This window comes from Schistocerca serialis, chromosome 2, assembly GCF_023864345.2.
Source record: "Schistocerca serialis cubense isolate TAMUIC-IGC-003099 chromosome 2, iqSchSeri2.2, whole genome shotgun sequence".
NCBI lineage: Eukaryota > Metazoa > Arthropoda > Insecta > Orthoptera > Acrididae > Schistocerca > Schistocerca serialis.
Genome location: NC_064639.1, coordinates 886,022,699 through 886,038,144, shown reverse-complemented (window position 1 = coordinate 886,038,144; position 15,446 = coordinate 886,022,699). Strand labels below are relative to the sequence as shown.

General features: G+C 39.1%; 1 protein-coding gene and 1 long non-coding RNA gene across 3 annotated transcripts in view; one reads left to right on the top strand and one right to left on the bottom strand.

Moving 5' to 3' along the window:
* The window catches only part of LOC126458222 (uncharacterized), a 38,643-nt gene extending 29,901 nt beyond the window's left edge, over positions 1-8,742 (bottom strand). The window contains exon 1 of the long non-coding RNA XR_007585595.1: positions 8,443-8,742. This is a non-coding gene — a long non-coding RNA (uncharacterized LOC126458222). The remainder of the gene's footprint in view (positions 1-8,442) is intronic.
* LOC126458221 (actin, cytoplasmic A3a) lies at positions 8,673-12,070 on the top strand. 2 transcript variants are annotated; one of them, XM_050095120.1, is made up of 5 exons: positions 8,673-9,007; positions 9,877-10,017; positions 10,102-10,341; positions 10,585-10,723; positions 10,933-12,070. In XM_050095120.1, exons 2-5 carry the CDS (start codon positions 9,892-9,894, stop codon positions 11,556-11,558), a joined length of 1,131 nt encoding a protein of 376 aa, XP_049951077.1. In that variant the 5' UTR covers positions 8,673-9,007; positions 9,877-9,891; the 3' UTR covers positions 11,559-12,070. The 2 variants fall into 2 exon arrangements, with proteins under 2 accessions (XP_049951077.1, XP_049951075.1); XM_050095118.1 differs by lacking the exon at positions 8,673-9,007 and adding an exon at positions 9,595-9,715.
* The last annotated feature ends 3,376 nt before the right edge of the window (positions 12,071-15,446 follow it).

The window sequence follows — 15,446 nt, the reverse complement described above, 5'->3', positions numbered from 1 at the left end:
TACGAACACAACAACGAGCGATGCTTGCTTTAGACAAGGAACGCCTTCGGGCTGCAGACAGGGCTGTAAAGAGTCTAGAAATACAAGCAAGAGTAAACAGGAGGAGGAACAAGAGGAAGCTGGAGGAGGAGTTTGCAGAGGATGAAGATAATCCATCCTATGGACCTGGAATGCACTAAAAAGTTAATCCAATCTTTGTCGCTCGATTCCCAAAACTTTTATTTTCTCATACTAATTACATGTTTTCTAAGGATCTTCCAAACATATTTGTTTCAAACTTTCAGTAAATGTTACACAGTACCTTCTGCATAATTTAACACAGCCTTTTTCCAAAAAACTGTATATTTTTGAATATATAAATAAAAAATTGCAAAAAAATGTTGTGAATTTTCATTACAATTGAAAAAATCATCTTTAATAACTGAACTAAAATTTTGTAAAATCCCTGTGTTAAGTTATAGCCCATATTCCAATAAATAATCTGTAAAAAGTTCAACTTCCTACCTCAAATACTTTGTGAGGAAAGATGTAATTCATAAGCGTTATTTTAACATTGCAAGTATAGGGCGTTCCGGAGCCCCTTAATATAAAAGAAAACTCAAAACTTCGATTGTTGCACAAGTTCAGTGAATCTGAAAGCGACAAATTTTTTTATCAACATGTCCTAAACCGTTGGATCGATCGTACCGAATACGGCGCCGTGTTGTTCTGTTAGCCTCCTGAATCTTCGAATCGGACACTCGATTTCTTTTTCTGGTGATATGTGCGCCACCTTTGACGAAAACAATTCCAGAATTCAAAATCAATTACTTCTAATGCGCTCGGCGACTCAACGTGTGCCTCGGAATGCGCGGCGTGAAATGAAATAAGGACGATTAGGGTTTGAGGTCCCGTCGACATCGATGTCCTAAGGGACTGAGCACAAGCTCTGATTGTTAGGACGAGGACGGGAATCAGTGGCGTCTTTCGATGGAATCATCACAGCATTTGCCTGGAGTGATTTAGAGAAATTACGTAAAACCTAAACCTGGATGGCCGGAGGCTGATTTGAATCATCGTCCTCCCGAATGCGAGTCCAGTGTGCTAACCACTGCGCCAGCACGCTCGGTGCGTGAAATTTACTATCGCTCACATGTCATAAGTAGAACCTTTCACAACCGTGGTTCATGAGGACACATCTGGACCGATCCACGCTTTCTACCATCAAGACTCCGCTTCAATCATGCCTCTTTCCCACAACATCTACATAGGATCAACGTTTACAGTTCACCAGCATGTGAGTGTGATCCTGAGTCGGAAGCTGATGTCAACCACATCTTATTTATGTGCCCCAAATTTGACCGTGAACGGTTGGTCTTTCTGAAGACATTGCTGAGTATGGGCTACCATCTCCCTCAATCAGCTTCTCTTTTGTGTACTAAAGACGTTCGTCTATATAAAGTGATAGTTGACTTCCTCAAGATTACTGGTTACAATCTATAGGTTTTAATAGTGTACGTAAATTATAAATATGTCTTGCTGATGAAGATATTTCAGAATTGGTGTGAATTGTAAACCAAGACAATTATTTTCCAATTCAATTCAATTTTTAAAACACTATGTACAAAACTGTAACAGTTAAGCTTTTTAGTCTTGTAAATATGCATTTCTGTATTTGTTTATTCAATTATGTGTACATTACACTATGTGTTGCCGATGGCTAAATTGAGTACACATTCAAAGGCCAAATAAAAAAATTAAAAAATAAAGTAGCACCTATAAGGTACTTGTAGAAAACTAAACTTTTACAGTACTTCTAGTTCTTATCGAAGGATCTTTATGCATTTATAGTTACTTTGGTAATAGCTATATTCACTTTAAATTACTTGCACATTGCAGCCTAGGCGTTATTTATTACAAAACTAGCTTAACCACAGTCACTTGCGTGACTGATTTTTCTCAGACTTTTCGCGAACTGAATAAATTGGCTGAGTAGCCTGGAAGAGATACCGAAGTCCGCCGCTGTGTTTTTCAACGACTTTTCAGGTTGTTTCGTCTCCCCTGTGCTCCGCTGTGGAGTAGACGGATATTCCAGTGTACGCACAATGACGTAACACTGCGTACTTAAATAACTATCCCGCTGCGACAAAAGGAGAGGAGAGGGATTGTGATGCCAGGAAGTGCGGCGGTGACACCCACTGCGTATACGCACGATACACGCCCTCCGCAGTGCCGGAATACTCAACTGCAGCGCGAGAAATGTAGTTCTCTCCGACAACGAGCAAATCTCTCCACCAAGATCGTGTCAGCCGACTGAGGCGAGTACATGCAACACCGGTGATACTACACGTTCGATAATATCTTTGTACCTAAAGAAAGAGTACAAGTTTCGGAGGATTTTGTTATGGAATATTCTTTCACTACCACTAAATGCGAAAAAGTATGCATTATCTACGTGGTAGACAGGAAACGAATGCGGTAACCGGTAGTAAAAATTACAATGTGCAGCGTATAATAACACTTGGCAACATGTTTCCACTACTTTGGAAAAGTGAATTGGAGTACTGGTTTTATTCTCGAGTTGGATCATGAAAATTTAGATTAATTCCGACATTTTGCCTGCTATTCAAAATGAACAGTTAGGTTTGACAAACCTGTTGTAAACGAGAGCTTTTGTCTTGGAAGCTTGTAACGATACACAAATAATTGCTGGTATGAGCAACATAAAATTTATGTCAAGGTCAAATTTTGTCTGTCCCTTACTATTTAAGTTTGCATTTGGTGTTTCATTACAGTTTGTTCACTAAAACTGCGCACAGTTTTCCTGTTTCGTTTTCTGTTCTAAATAAGATACCGTCTGTATCGAAATTTTTGTTGCGATACTATCGAGGTATCAATACAACCACAGTCTAACTTAAGATGCAGATATCGATCCCACGTGTACCGAATCTGATATTTAAACATGCCTATCCACTTCTTACCGTATGCCGTGCGCCTATATTTTTACAATCGCTGTGGGAAATTAACTATGGATGCAGAATAGTGCGTGAAACAATCATGTATCTATTTTCTAGGAGTTTCGTGCAGTGTTTCGTGAGAGCAGTCTCTCTTCTGACAGTTATCTCAAATTTACTGAACATCTGTACACTTTCATATGGGCTATACCAGCAAGTACCTAAGCCCGTATCTGAGCCTCTACTCTTCCGCTGTTATTGCTCGATAACGACCCAAATACTGAAGTACTTTCATTACGCTCGGCGTGTAGTCTACACGTTGTTTTTTAATACATGCACTGAATTTCCCGGGCTCATTCTGTCAATCACCATGTCGCTTCACACTGCCCCCTAACTAATTGTTGAGAAATTAGTTTACGATCATGAACACCTGTGCTATATATCAACTAAACAACCTAGCTTACTTTTTGGGTAAACATCGTGAAAAATGTAATATAACACTAAGTGTTCTGGACACTCGGGTAAAAAAAAATGACAAAGTACGACCTCCTAAGCAGAAGTTTATTATCCATCTAAGAACTGTGCTACAAGTCAATTTTACCAGGTATGTTATTGATAGTGCAGTTGGCCAAATATTTTTATACTTCCCTTGTCATTTAACGTTTTTACTCTTATCACGTTACGTATCTCCGTGAAGGAATCTACGAAAGTCGATATGTATTGAATCAATTAAGCACAAAGTGCAATTGATCCTAAAGATCCTTTACGAATCCCACAGTGTGAGTTGTCGCCTACTAATCAAGTGGACTACGTATTACAGAAAAGTTGCCCTATATTGTGTATGAAAAATATCACCTCTAGATGCCATATTCAAACTATCACTTTTCTCCTTTTAAAGAAAAAATGGTTACAACAATTTCCCTCTTCTAGTAGTTCGGAAAGCGAGACACGTATGAACCAATGACCATTTCAGTAGTTCATTTGTACGGATTTTAACCACCCTCCTAGTACCCTATGCAACTATTCTAATTTCTAACACTGAATACCGCATAAACTCTAAAGGGGTTACGGTAACAAACCAACGCTCCCAATCACTTCTTACCGACCCAAAACAGCATTACAAAGGAATATGCTCGTGTGGAACGTGGTAACAGATGCGAACAAAAATAGTTGTACAAGTTACATATCACTAGCTAAAAAAACCTGTGGAAGGTACATTAGCTCATTTGTTTTAGTTGTAAATATTTCTCATGTATTATTGCTTTTCTGACATGTTCTACACCCTGGAGGACAAATTCACTACCGATCAATTGGAATGAAAGTAAATCTAATCTAGGGATACCAAATGAAATTGAAAACCAGTGTGTTAAGCGCATTTTTTCCCGATAAATCAACATTTGGTCTTTGCACTGCTTTGCCTTGTTTATGATTTACAAGCTGTTTAGCGCCAGCTTTGTTTACCGGCAATTTCTGGTGGGCGCGGAATTGGTAGGAGGCAAGCAAGGTCTGCGTGTTAGCCGACATTTCTACCTTTATGGATATTTACAGGGATGTAAAATTAGAGAGATTCGAGCGCGCACGGAGGCTTTCCGGCAGTCGTTCTTCCCGCGAACCATACGTGACTGAAACAGGAAAGGGAGGTAATGACAATGGCACTTTAAGTGCGCTCCGCCACACCTTTGGGTGGCTTGCGGAGTATAATTGTAGATGTAGATGGACAGAAAAGAATGTTGTGACGCTGGAAGTGCGCAAATGTGGTAGGAAGCATTCCTAGTTTTATTTATTTGACGTACACGCTGTAGTAGCACAATGTCATTTACTTAATACGTACTATCAAAGTCTCAGCTAACTAAAGATTTATGGGAAATCAGGCTAAATCCAACACGAACCAGGGACGAGAATGTTTTGGTCGGGCACCCCATCTATGTTAAATGCTAAGAAATTTGGATTTATTTGCATTAGACAAAAAAAAAAAAAAAAAAATGACTGCACTCCCTTACGGCTTACAATGAGCCAAGGGCAACGAGTTTTTCTGTTTCGCTGGGCGGAAGGTAGAACAAACACATCGAGTTTTCGGAATAAATCCCCTTCTCGGAAATCAATGGACTCTTAACTCTATCTTCAGAAAATGTTACTACTACTACGGCGAATCAAAGTACAGGGTGTTACTGGAAAAGTCAATCTTAATATTTCATAATTTATTCAAGATTTCGAAACATCGTGAAGTTTTACACAAAGGGGAGGATTCTGCAGTGCTAATCCTTAATTACTGAACTAACAATGATTTATCGAAGGGGTTATTCCTTTCGCAGGAGGATTCTACCTCTAAAGAATACACCCACACAGTGAACGTTTACATGAGCATTTAAAAATTATTGAAATATGTTAAATGTCAGACCGAAGGATGCTAGTATTTTACACAGTTTCAGCACGTTGTCCGATATTTACGCGCCTGCATCCTTCCTGTACTTTGGAGGCAGTCTTAACTGGTTTCACCACATCGGTAAGCTATTTTAGGAAACGTTTCGAACCACACATTAACAACCATTATGTCTCCGATAATTCTAATGCCATTCGATTTCGAAAATCACGACTGAAATATCTATGGATAAAAATGTTACGAATATTAGCCACAAAACACTTTTCACTTTACGTATTTACCAATCTGTCCTAACTGTTTTCGTTAAACCTTAGTAGTCTCGCAATGTTATTGTGGCCCGCTGGAATTAATTTTTTTTAGAACTGTTTACAAAATTGTTCTCTTAGTTACTTTGCGCAGCTCGCAGTAATTGAATACAAAGCGAGCGAAATCCGTAATATGCTAACCGAACAGCCCAATTGTTTTTTGTATTATGTAACGTGTATTGTCTTCCTTTCAGCTTTTCTGTTCTCAAAGGGATTTTTAAAGTGAGGTCGTTTGGTCATTATATATCTAGAAAAGTAAAAAATAATTTGAGGCTTGAACTATCCAATTACACGTAGCGTACGAACTTTAATGTTATGCAGAAATTAAGTGGTGGCACCAATGAGGTCATTAGTGATATTCCTACCAGAAGGGACAACCGTGTCGTCCTTCAGCCCCAGTCACAAGCTCTCAAAACTACTGCATGACAGTGTTATGAGAAGCTCAATCCTATGCACAATAAGCAATTGCCACTGTACTTCATTCACTAATGATCGACGAGATCAGCATTTAATGATCATTCTGCTTGCTTAGAAAGTCTAATTAGCTTTTATTTGAAGCTCAGACTGATCTCTCGGACTCACGGAAGAACTATTTTCCAGGGAAATCATTTAAAGTAATCCAAGTACAATGTGTGTAAAGGGGGTACAATAATCAAAGCAATGCCGCCTCTTCACTTTGCTGGTTCCGGCAAAAACTGCCAGCAACAAAATTTCTAGTGTAGGTTAATGTAATTATATTTCGTCATTTATGACCCATCATAAATTGCGCAGCTTTAACTGTTAAACATGTGGAGATCTACTCACGATATAAATTAACGGCCTCCATCTTTAAGTAACTGCCATCAAGATAGTGGGAAATATTACCCTGTTATTTTAAAGTGACACTTTGAATTTTAATTTAGTCAAAAAATCACAGCTTTCCACTCCACACACCCCTTTAACGATTACGCATAGCTTTGAGTACACGCCCAACACGGAATTTCCGTGCCCGACAAACGATGTCAAATGTTGGTGGTAACTCCCACAGGAAATAACCTCTGTTTCGGTGCATTTTCTACATTGGGACGGCACTAGTTTGGGTAGACAGTGTGCTACAATTGCGCGATAAGAAAATACCTTTCCTTGGATTCTTTCGCGGCATGTATCTAAACAATAAATAGTAGTATTTTATAATGTTTGTAGGCACTTGTTCCAGTACTCATGGTAACGGGATTAAAGTAAACTGCAAAAAAGAATTTAAGCCGCGCCTTTTTTCTTGCCGGTGATTACTGATTTTATGATGCTCAAAGAAGATTTTAGACACCCATTTGATTCACCGGCGCAATGCACGGATTACTGTCATGCCGATGCAGTCCGCCTCATGCTTTGAACAAACTTACTCAGCAACGTGTGCATATGCTACTGTACCTTTGCCTTTACATCGCATGCGCGGGAAACTTTAGTGTCTTAGCTTTGTTTTCTCTGCAAAACGTATTTTCCTAGGACTAATGCGAGTATTCTATCTACAGTACAGAATCACTATCAAATTGGTTAGGTTGTACTTGTGACATTTTCGCAACAAACTGGCAGAACAGTTGTATTAAGATTAGCAAATTTATAACAAGCAACGAACGCTAACACAAAATATTGGGTAATATCTGATTGAAGTGAATCTCATATCCTTCATAAGCTGCACTCCAAGATAACGCTATGTACGACTTACGAATACTCACAGGGCAATAAAGCCATACAATGAGTATAATTTTCTGAAAGCGTGGAAAACTAATTCTCGTTTACAGCCTCGATATTAACAAATTTTTAATACGGAATGTCATCCACCGTGAAATTAAATTACGTTTCTGAAACTACGTTAAATATTGGTCCAACAAGTTGCGGAAACTCACGACAATAGTGATTCCAAATGCATGGAAAATGCTACCAGAAGTGTCAAAACAGCGCACAGAAACTTAATTAAACAAAACAGTATCGCAAAGACAAATTTCAGTGTTAAGTTGCAATCATTTTTGTAACCGTTCTTGTAACTACGAAAGCTGTTTAACTACAGGGTGAGTACAGTTCGTCACAAGATTTAATTTGCTCATAGAATTATCTGTATTAAGGGATGATTTTAAAGCTTTACGAAACGTACTGCAAAATATCAGCGCTACTTATTCCTGCCCGACTGGCCACTTTGGGATAGGCAAACTTTTACAGTTTTCAAAGAAAACTGCTGATTTGGTCTGCAAAGTACACGTATATTTATGGATGGAGTAATCATTAAGGAGGTACTAACGTAGTTTCGATGAATAAAGCGAGCTTTCTGTCAAGCTGACAACTTCAATGTTTAACTGTTTAACATCACTGACTGGACAGTATACATAAGAAAGTCCTCTCCGTTAGAACCACAGATACATTTCGGTGGAGATGCTACAGAGTTATATTTTGTACAACACGCTGACAGTTCCAAGAAATTGACTTCGAAAGGCATTCGTGAATTTAAAGACTGTTATAAGTAACGACTAAGAACAGTTAATCTGCTGTAGCTTTCAAGTGACTTAACGTACAATTAGTAGACGAATACGCATGTTACTGTCTTAGTTTTGTACTGAAATCCTATCCACACTCTGTGTTTTGCTTTGTTCCGTGCTCATGCTTCGAAAATTCGCTTTTTCTAGAATTCTTAACTGTGCCACACATTTTGACGTTAAAGGATCAATTTATTTGCTTGTGCGGGTAGAGTGACAGGTTTTAATGTGTTGAGGAATGTCAATTCTATTTATTTTCCTTCATCAACGCTAAAAACAATATATACAGGTACTGTTAAAATGAACTTAGTTTTACGTACGCAATTCAGTAAGTGATGTCAAATTACAGGGTACATTCTGAATTTCTATATAGCTTTACAAACGAAATATTCACATTTCACGCTCTTCCGTAATTATGACACGCAGAAATTTCAAAGAAAACGGGAACCGCATACTTTGAACCTTTCCAACTGTGTCTCGCGTTTAGTTGAATCAAACCGCACCGTCCAGCCGTCAGCCAATCAGAAATCTCTATTCGTTTTATGCCCATATGTGGCAGAGAAGCTGGCGGCGTGGAGGGAGAAGTTGGAAGAGTCCAAGCGCGCGAGGGGAGTCCGCTACGCTCGGCACTATACATTCTCAAATCTAATAAGTTTATCACAAATATACCGGACAAAATAGCAAGCACTCACAATTTCATAGAAAGTAACAATTTTCTAAGCGTTTACAATACATCATCATCAAACTAAAACGTGAATTAAAAGTTAGAACATACCCGTGGAAGAGTCCATTATTCCGCCGAGACTTTCCCCTAACGGTTAGATCGCTCACTTGCAGCGTGTTTGTTGTGGAGTACGGAAGGTGTGTGCAGTGGTCTCCGTCAAGGTAAGTTCTTCTGTTGAATGCAGCAATTGTACTTGAGTTCAGGTCGTATCGAATGTATTCCAGCACAATTCATGTATAAAATTTGTTCCGTGATCATCAAGAGTGTGATATAAGCGTTTAAATTCATTACTTGTGAAGTGCCGGTTTGGTGTCTTGTCCGTATCAAACACTTGCTTGTCGGGTGGATTCTTAAAGCGCAGAAGAAAGTTCTTCCCCGTAGCAGGTGGTTTGTAGCGTTTAAATATAGAACACATTTTCACTGGTGCGCCGCGGCTCTCTGAAAACGCGGTAAGTTCAAAACCGAAATCAGAAATCGTAGAAAATAAGCTGTCGCGTGAACATTTTGCGGTGAGGTTTATTCTCTGTGTGTGTTAACGATCGCCCGGGTACTAGCGTACTAGTCGCTGGATTTTACTAAATTCCGTTGACCGTGTTTCCTCATTTTTCCCTCTCGCCGGGCGTGTTCCGGTAGGCTACGTATAGCAGCACGCCGCCGACTCAATACCATATATGGTAAAGAAAGCAGCCATTGGTCGAGGTTGCCATGCCCTTATTAGTTTGGCGGTGGTGGGGGGCGTGAGGGGAAGGGGGGTCGGCTGTCTATATTACTGGGCAGCAGCTGGGTGGCATCCGTTCAGTCTTGTGGTTCAGCTGGTGGAGTGTGCTTGCTGTGTAGTGTATTAGGATTTTTGTGCATATTTATTTCAAGTAAGTTGTGGGCAGTTGAAGTTTAGGTGTTTAGTTCTTCGGTATTCAATTTAGTGCTTTTTCGAAGTGATTCAACAGAAATATAAAAACTTTTGCTATTCGTGAATCGTAAATATAAAGTGAATTAGAATTTTTTGTAATTTATATCTTCGCGGTTACAGTTCCAATAATTCAACATGTGTGACGAAGAAGTTGCTGCTCTCGTTGTGGACAATGGATCCGGAATGTGCAAGGCTGGCTTCGCCGGCGATGATGCACCAAGGGCCGTATTCCCTTCAATTGTTGGTCGTCCAAGGCATCAGGTAAGGCGGAACTTATGATTCTGTTCTGAAGTTTGTAACCGGTAGTGTGAATATAGTACTAACTTCGTACTTCATTCTTCGCAGGGAGTGATGGTGGGCATGGGACAGAAAGATAGCTATGTTGGTGACGAAGCCCAGTCTAAGAGAGGTATCCTTACTCTGAAGTATCCAATTGAGCACGGAATTGTCACAAACTGGGACGACATGGAAAAAATTTGGCACCACACTTTCTACAACGAGCTTAGGGTGGCGCCCGAGGAACATCCCGTTCTTCTGACTGAAGCCCCATTGAACCCCAAGGCAAACAGGGAGAAGATGACTCAGGTAATTATCAAATTCTACGTCTATTTTTTTTTTTTTTTTTTTTCGATAAAAGTGGCAGTGTTAAATTCTGCGGCGTTTGAAAGTGTCTTTTCTTCCTATCACAGGAGCATGACATTTAAGTCGCAGTATTCTAACACTGCCACCCGGCAGTGAACAACTTTTAATAAATAGTATACGACAGGAGTTTATTAAACTAAATTTTATGGTGATTAACATTTTGCTAACGTTAATGTTTGCTTGCAGATCATGTTCGAAACTTTCAACACCCCAGCCATGTACGTAGCTATTCAGGCTGTGCTCTCCCTGTACGCCTCTGGTAGGACAACTGGTATTGTGTTGGATTCTGGTGATGGCGTTTCGCACACTGTGCCAATTTATGAAGGTAAGCTTCCTTTGAATACTATATACCACTTGTCATTTACATTTAATCGTTATGTGGAAGTAAATTTTACAAATTTAAAATACGGGTATATGCTTACAGTTTATTCGAACAATGTTTCCCTGAAAGGAATCTTACTGAAATTCAGCAGTAGATATAGAATATAAAGTTGTTGCATTCGTTGTATCTGAAACAATGTAAATTCGTTACAGGTTATGCCCTGCCCCATGCCATCCTCAGATTGGACTTGGCTGGCCGTGATTTAACAGACTACCTGATGAAGATTCTTACTGAGAGGGGCTACAGCTTTACCACTACAGCTGAACGAGAAATTGTAAGGGACATTAAGGAGAAGTTGTGCTATGTTGCACTAGACTTTGAACAGGAGATGGCTACTGCTGCATCCTCCAGTTCTCTAGAGAAATCCTATGAATTGCCTGATGGCCAGGTAATTACCATTGGTAACGAGCGATTCAGGTGCCCTGAGGCACTGTTCCAGCCTTCATTCCTGGGTATGGAAGCAAATGGTATCCACGAAACTACCTACAACTCTATCATGAAGTGTGATGTAGACATCAGGAAAGATCTGTATGCCAACACAGTACTTTCTGGTGGTACTACCATGTACCCTGGCATTGCTGACAGGATGCAGAAGGAAATCACTGCCCTTGCACCTTCCACCATGAAGATTAAGATTATTGCCCCACCTGAGAGGAAGTACTCAGTCTGGATTGGAGGTTCCATCTTGGCATCTCTTTCCACCTTCCAGCAGATGTGGATCTCTAAGCAAGAATATGATGAATCTGGTCCATCAATTGTCCACAGGAAATGCTTCTAAGCAGTTGCCTAATTATTTTGTTCAGGTGAAGTATTTATACTTCTATCATTGCCAGACCATTTCAGGCACCACCAGGTGTGGCCAAAAGACTTTCTTTATTGTATTATGTTGAACAGTTTAAACTCCTTGTATTATAAGATTCGAAGTGTTTTCGTTACAATTTACAATTGAGGAAGGTAGGCTGCATTTTTCTATTTAAGAATCACCTCATTATATCCTGGTGTTTCTGTGACTGAGTAACTGAAATGTGATGTATAACTTGTGTTAAAATTGAAGAAAGTGGATAAGCTTCCTGTACCAGAATGTAAATTTCTTAATGTTTTGTATTTGAAATGACTTTTGTATTGCATTTATTAAGCAATTCACAAGTTGTGCAAGTTTCCTTTCTAAGCAACTTGGCATTGTCTTGAGATCAAAGATGTGCTGAGTAAATGTCAATAGCCAAAGTATTAACTTATTCCCATGTGCAGACAAGAAATTAGTGGGAAAATAAAACTTATTTAAAACATGAATGTTTTATTTCATGTACCTTTCTCATTTTTGTCCTGTGAAAGTGGTAAATTGCTTTTTTAATTGAATTCTTTCAATCAGTTTGATGTTAACAAGTGTCAACTGCAACTTTTATGACTTGGGTAAATCAAACTTTGAAATAAGTTTGCATTGAATGTGTCTGAAAGTAGTGGAAATTAGTTACGAAGGTCTATTAAAAAAATTAGTGCCTTCATGAAATGTTTAACACTACAATGTAAAATAATTGGGTGGTGTGCAAGTGATACATGATTTCCTTAATGTGTTAATCTATCATAAACTGGGAATGGAAAGAGGTATTAGAGGTAAAAAAACGTTGGCTTCAACGTTGTAAGTAGGGGAAATAACATTTGTTACATTAACAATTTACTAATGTATTGCACTAGTAATGGAAATGTAGCTAACTCTAAGTGACTGGTTTTTGTGAGAAAATTCCACTGCAGTGGGGTGTGCCAAATTTTTAATCTTGGTATGACTGATTCATCCGTTTCAACCTGATTAAGATGGTCTTTTAAGAAGTACACTGCCTCATTAGCCCAATTCCTTTATGCCAAGGTACAAAAAGTTAATAGCAAAATGCAGGTGTCAGTTGGAAATGTGGGTGTGGTACATCTAGGTAGATGTAGTCATTTGTGCCACAAAGCATTCAGTAGTGTAGAAAGAAAAAGTTAAAAAAAATTTGCTACAGATGCCATGCTTCTGAGTTAAATTTGAAATATAGCCACACTTCAACAAATTTGCTCATGTTTAATGTGATACTAAAACTATGGTAGTGCAGTGGTGTTTAATAACCAGATTCTAAATTATTAAATGTTTGTGCAGTGCCCAGTTTATAGCTGTGTGAAACTAAAAATTTGGGTAAAAGGATGCTGAGGGTAGTGTGTGCTATTCTAGAAAAGCAAAATTGTAGGCATGGTGAAGCAGCCCGTGTGCACAAATGGTTTGTGTTGTGTAGGAGAGCTGTATTGGTGTTAGATGCCATAATATATATCTGCATCCATGGAAATGCTGAAGGTGTTTGAGGCAGTTGGATTTAGGGTAAATTTGAGCACATTCGTTTCACCTACATTCATCAATTGCCTGTCAGTGCTTGCATTTCTGAGATGGAATGAATTGCTGTATATCTGCTGTTGCTATCACACCATGGCAAGAATGAAAACTCAAAACAGCATCTTAGGTTTGTTACCTTGAAAAATGTGTGAAATATGCTAATGTGCCAAAAAAATGCCATTTACTGCTGACAATACTTCTTTCAAACTGAAAAGGAAGCTTGTAATATTTCAATGTTTTATACAATTCTTTTGAGCAGTAGTAGCACTGCATTTTTGAGTTGTCTGTTCTTGCTGGGGTACAATATGCACTAGTCTTTCATATCACCCATTGAATGGATGAACCACAATAGTTTCTGAATTCAGTGTGATCACAGCACCCACCCCCACTCCCCCCCATGTTCTGTATTTCTTGTGTGATGCATTGTTACTTATCTTCACATTTGTTATAAGGACATTTGTAAAACACCATAGTCAGGTAAAGATGCCATAATTACAAATTTTTTCACTTTTACACTTGATCTCACAGTAATTCAATCTCTTAAGTGAAAGACATATTTAGTGGTTTTAGTATTTTGTGGACATCAGTGTGATTAATCGCCAGGGATGTGCGACAGTCAGTTGGCTTGAGCAAGAATAATTTGAACACTATTTTACAGTTTCCTGCACAGTGGAATGTGCCTATTGCTAAATCTAATTTCAGCATTAGGTTTGTATGTAACAAGTGAATATATTCCTGTAGAGGGTACATATTTTCAGGTACAGTAACATACTTGTTACTTCGGTCTATTACAGTATATCACCGCAAAGCAGCAACATGTAAAGTGAAGTTCAGTGTATCTGGCTGTCTGAGGACAGCTTTAAATTTATACATTTTGTTGGAGGTGAGTTGCAGATAAATGCAACTCTGTATTCCTGCAATTTGTATAGCAATTTTCAGCTTTGTGTGCAAAACAAGTGAAAATTTATTACACAATACATAAGCGTTCAGTTTATTATCCATTTGCAACTACACGGATATCTTCATTGTAGGCCAGTACCTCATCTCTCTGGTCTGTGAACCTTTGTTTTTGACTGAGAATTAATTATTGGTGAACTGTGTATGGGCTTGTTTGGCAACATAATTATCTGGTATCTCACCAGGCTAAAGAGGCAGATAATTTTAGTTTGGTTGGTTTATTAAGTTAAAATTGATCTTACTGCTTGAACCAGGCCTTTCACTTCAGTATAGTACCTATGGAGCTTTGTTATGAGGTTCCTTTATCTGTGTAGCCCTCTCCCATCAGGCTAGCGTTACCTGTCAACCTGGGTATGAAAACAATCAATTAGTGATAAAATTATTTAATTGGATAGATAAAAAAATCTACTCACAAAGTGGTGGCAGAACACGCATAAAAGACGTGATTGGCAAGCTTTTGGAGCCAGTGGCTCCTTCTGGCAGAAGGGTTAAAGGGGAAGGAAGAAGGGTGAAGGGAAAGTACTGGAGAGGTCTAGGAGAAGGGGTAGATTTTGGGAAAGTTACCCAGAATTGTGGGTCAGGGGAGACTTACAGATTAGTTAATTGCTGATATCCCCTGAGTTGGGATTTGAGGGAATTTAGTACAATTTTTATGGGCCAAAAGGATTAATAGAAAGCTGGAAGTAAAAAAAAGAACATTACATTAATTGAAACTTGTAACCCTTACTGTGGAGCCGGCCGGTGTGGCCGTGCGGTTCTGGCGCTTCAGTCTGGAACCGCGTGACCGCTACGGTCGCAGGTTCGAATCCTGCCTCGGGCATGGATGTGTATGCTGCCCTTAGGTTAGTTAGGTTTAAGTAGTGTAAGTTCTAGGTGACCGATAACCACAGATGTTACATCCCATAGTGCTCAGAGCCAGCCAGCCTTACTGTAGAGGATAACATGTGATCAAGGGACAGTGGAGGAAACCTAACTTTTTGTAGTTCTTTTCCCGTAGAATTCAAAGGCTAGTTCAAAGTGCTGGAGGTGAAATCCATCACATCACAATAGGTCTATAACTGCTGTCAAATTTGCTACCAGTTACACCACTGTGAACTAAAAGGAAGAATATTAAAAATGACTTGGTGACAACCGATAACGATCAGCAAATAAGCTGAGTCCTGATTTGTATGCATGACCTGTGCTGTCTATTACTAGTAAGAAGATGCTGAATCAGTAACTCTGATGTTACCAGACTTGCACTTAAAGCAGGTGTACAGAGAGGGTGACCCAGGTAAAATTTCAAACTAAGGCCAATCTCAGTACCCTTGTTTTAATCAAGGCAATGGTGTCTTCTATAAAAAAATATCAACT

Excerpts from the sequence above, each read along its gene's own strand:
- LOC126458221 (XM_050095120.1), top strand. The coding sequence starts at position 9,892 with ATGTGTGACGAAGAAGTTGCTGCTCTCGTTGTGGACAATGGATCCGGA. Across the intron at positions 10,018-10,101 it reads TTGGTCGTCCAAGGCATCAG|GGAGTGATGGTGGGCATGGG; the intron begins GTAAGGCGGAAC and ends CATTCTTCGCAG. Across the intron at positions 10,724-10,932 it reads CACTGTGCCAATTTATGAAG|GTTATGCCCTGCCCCATGCC; the intron begins GTAAGCTTCCTT and ends AATTCGTTACAG.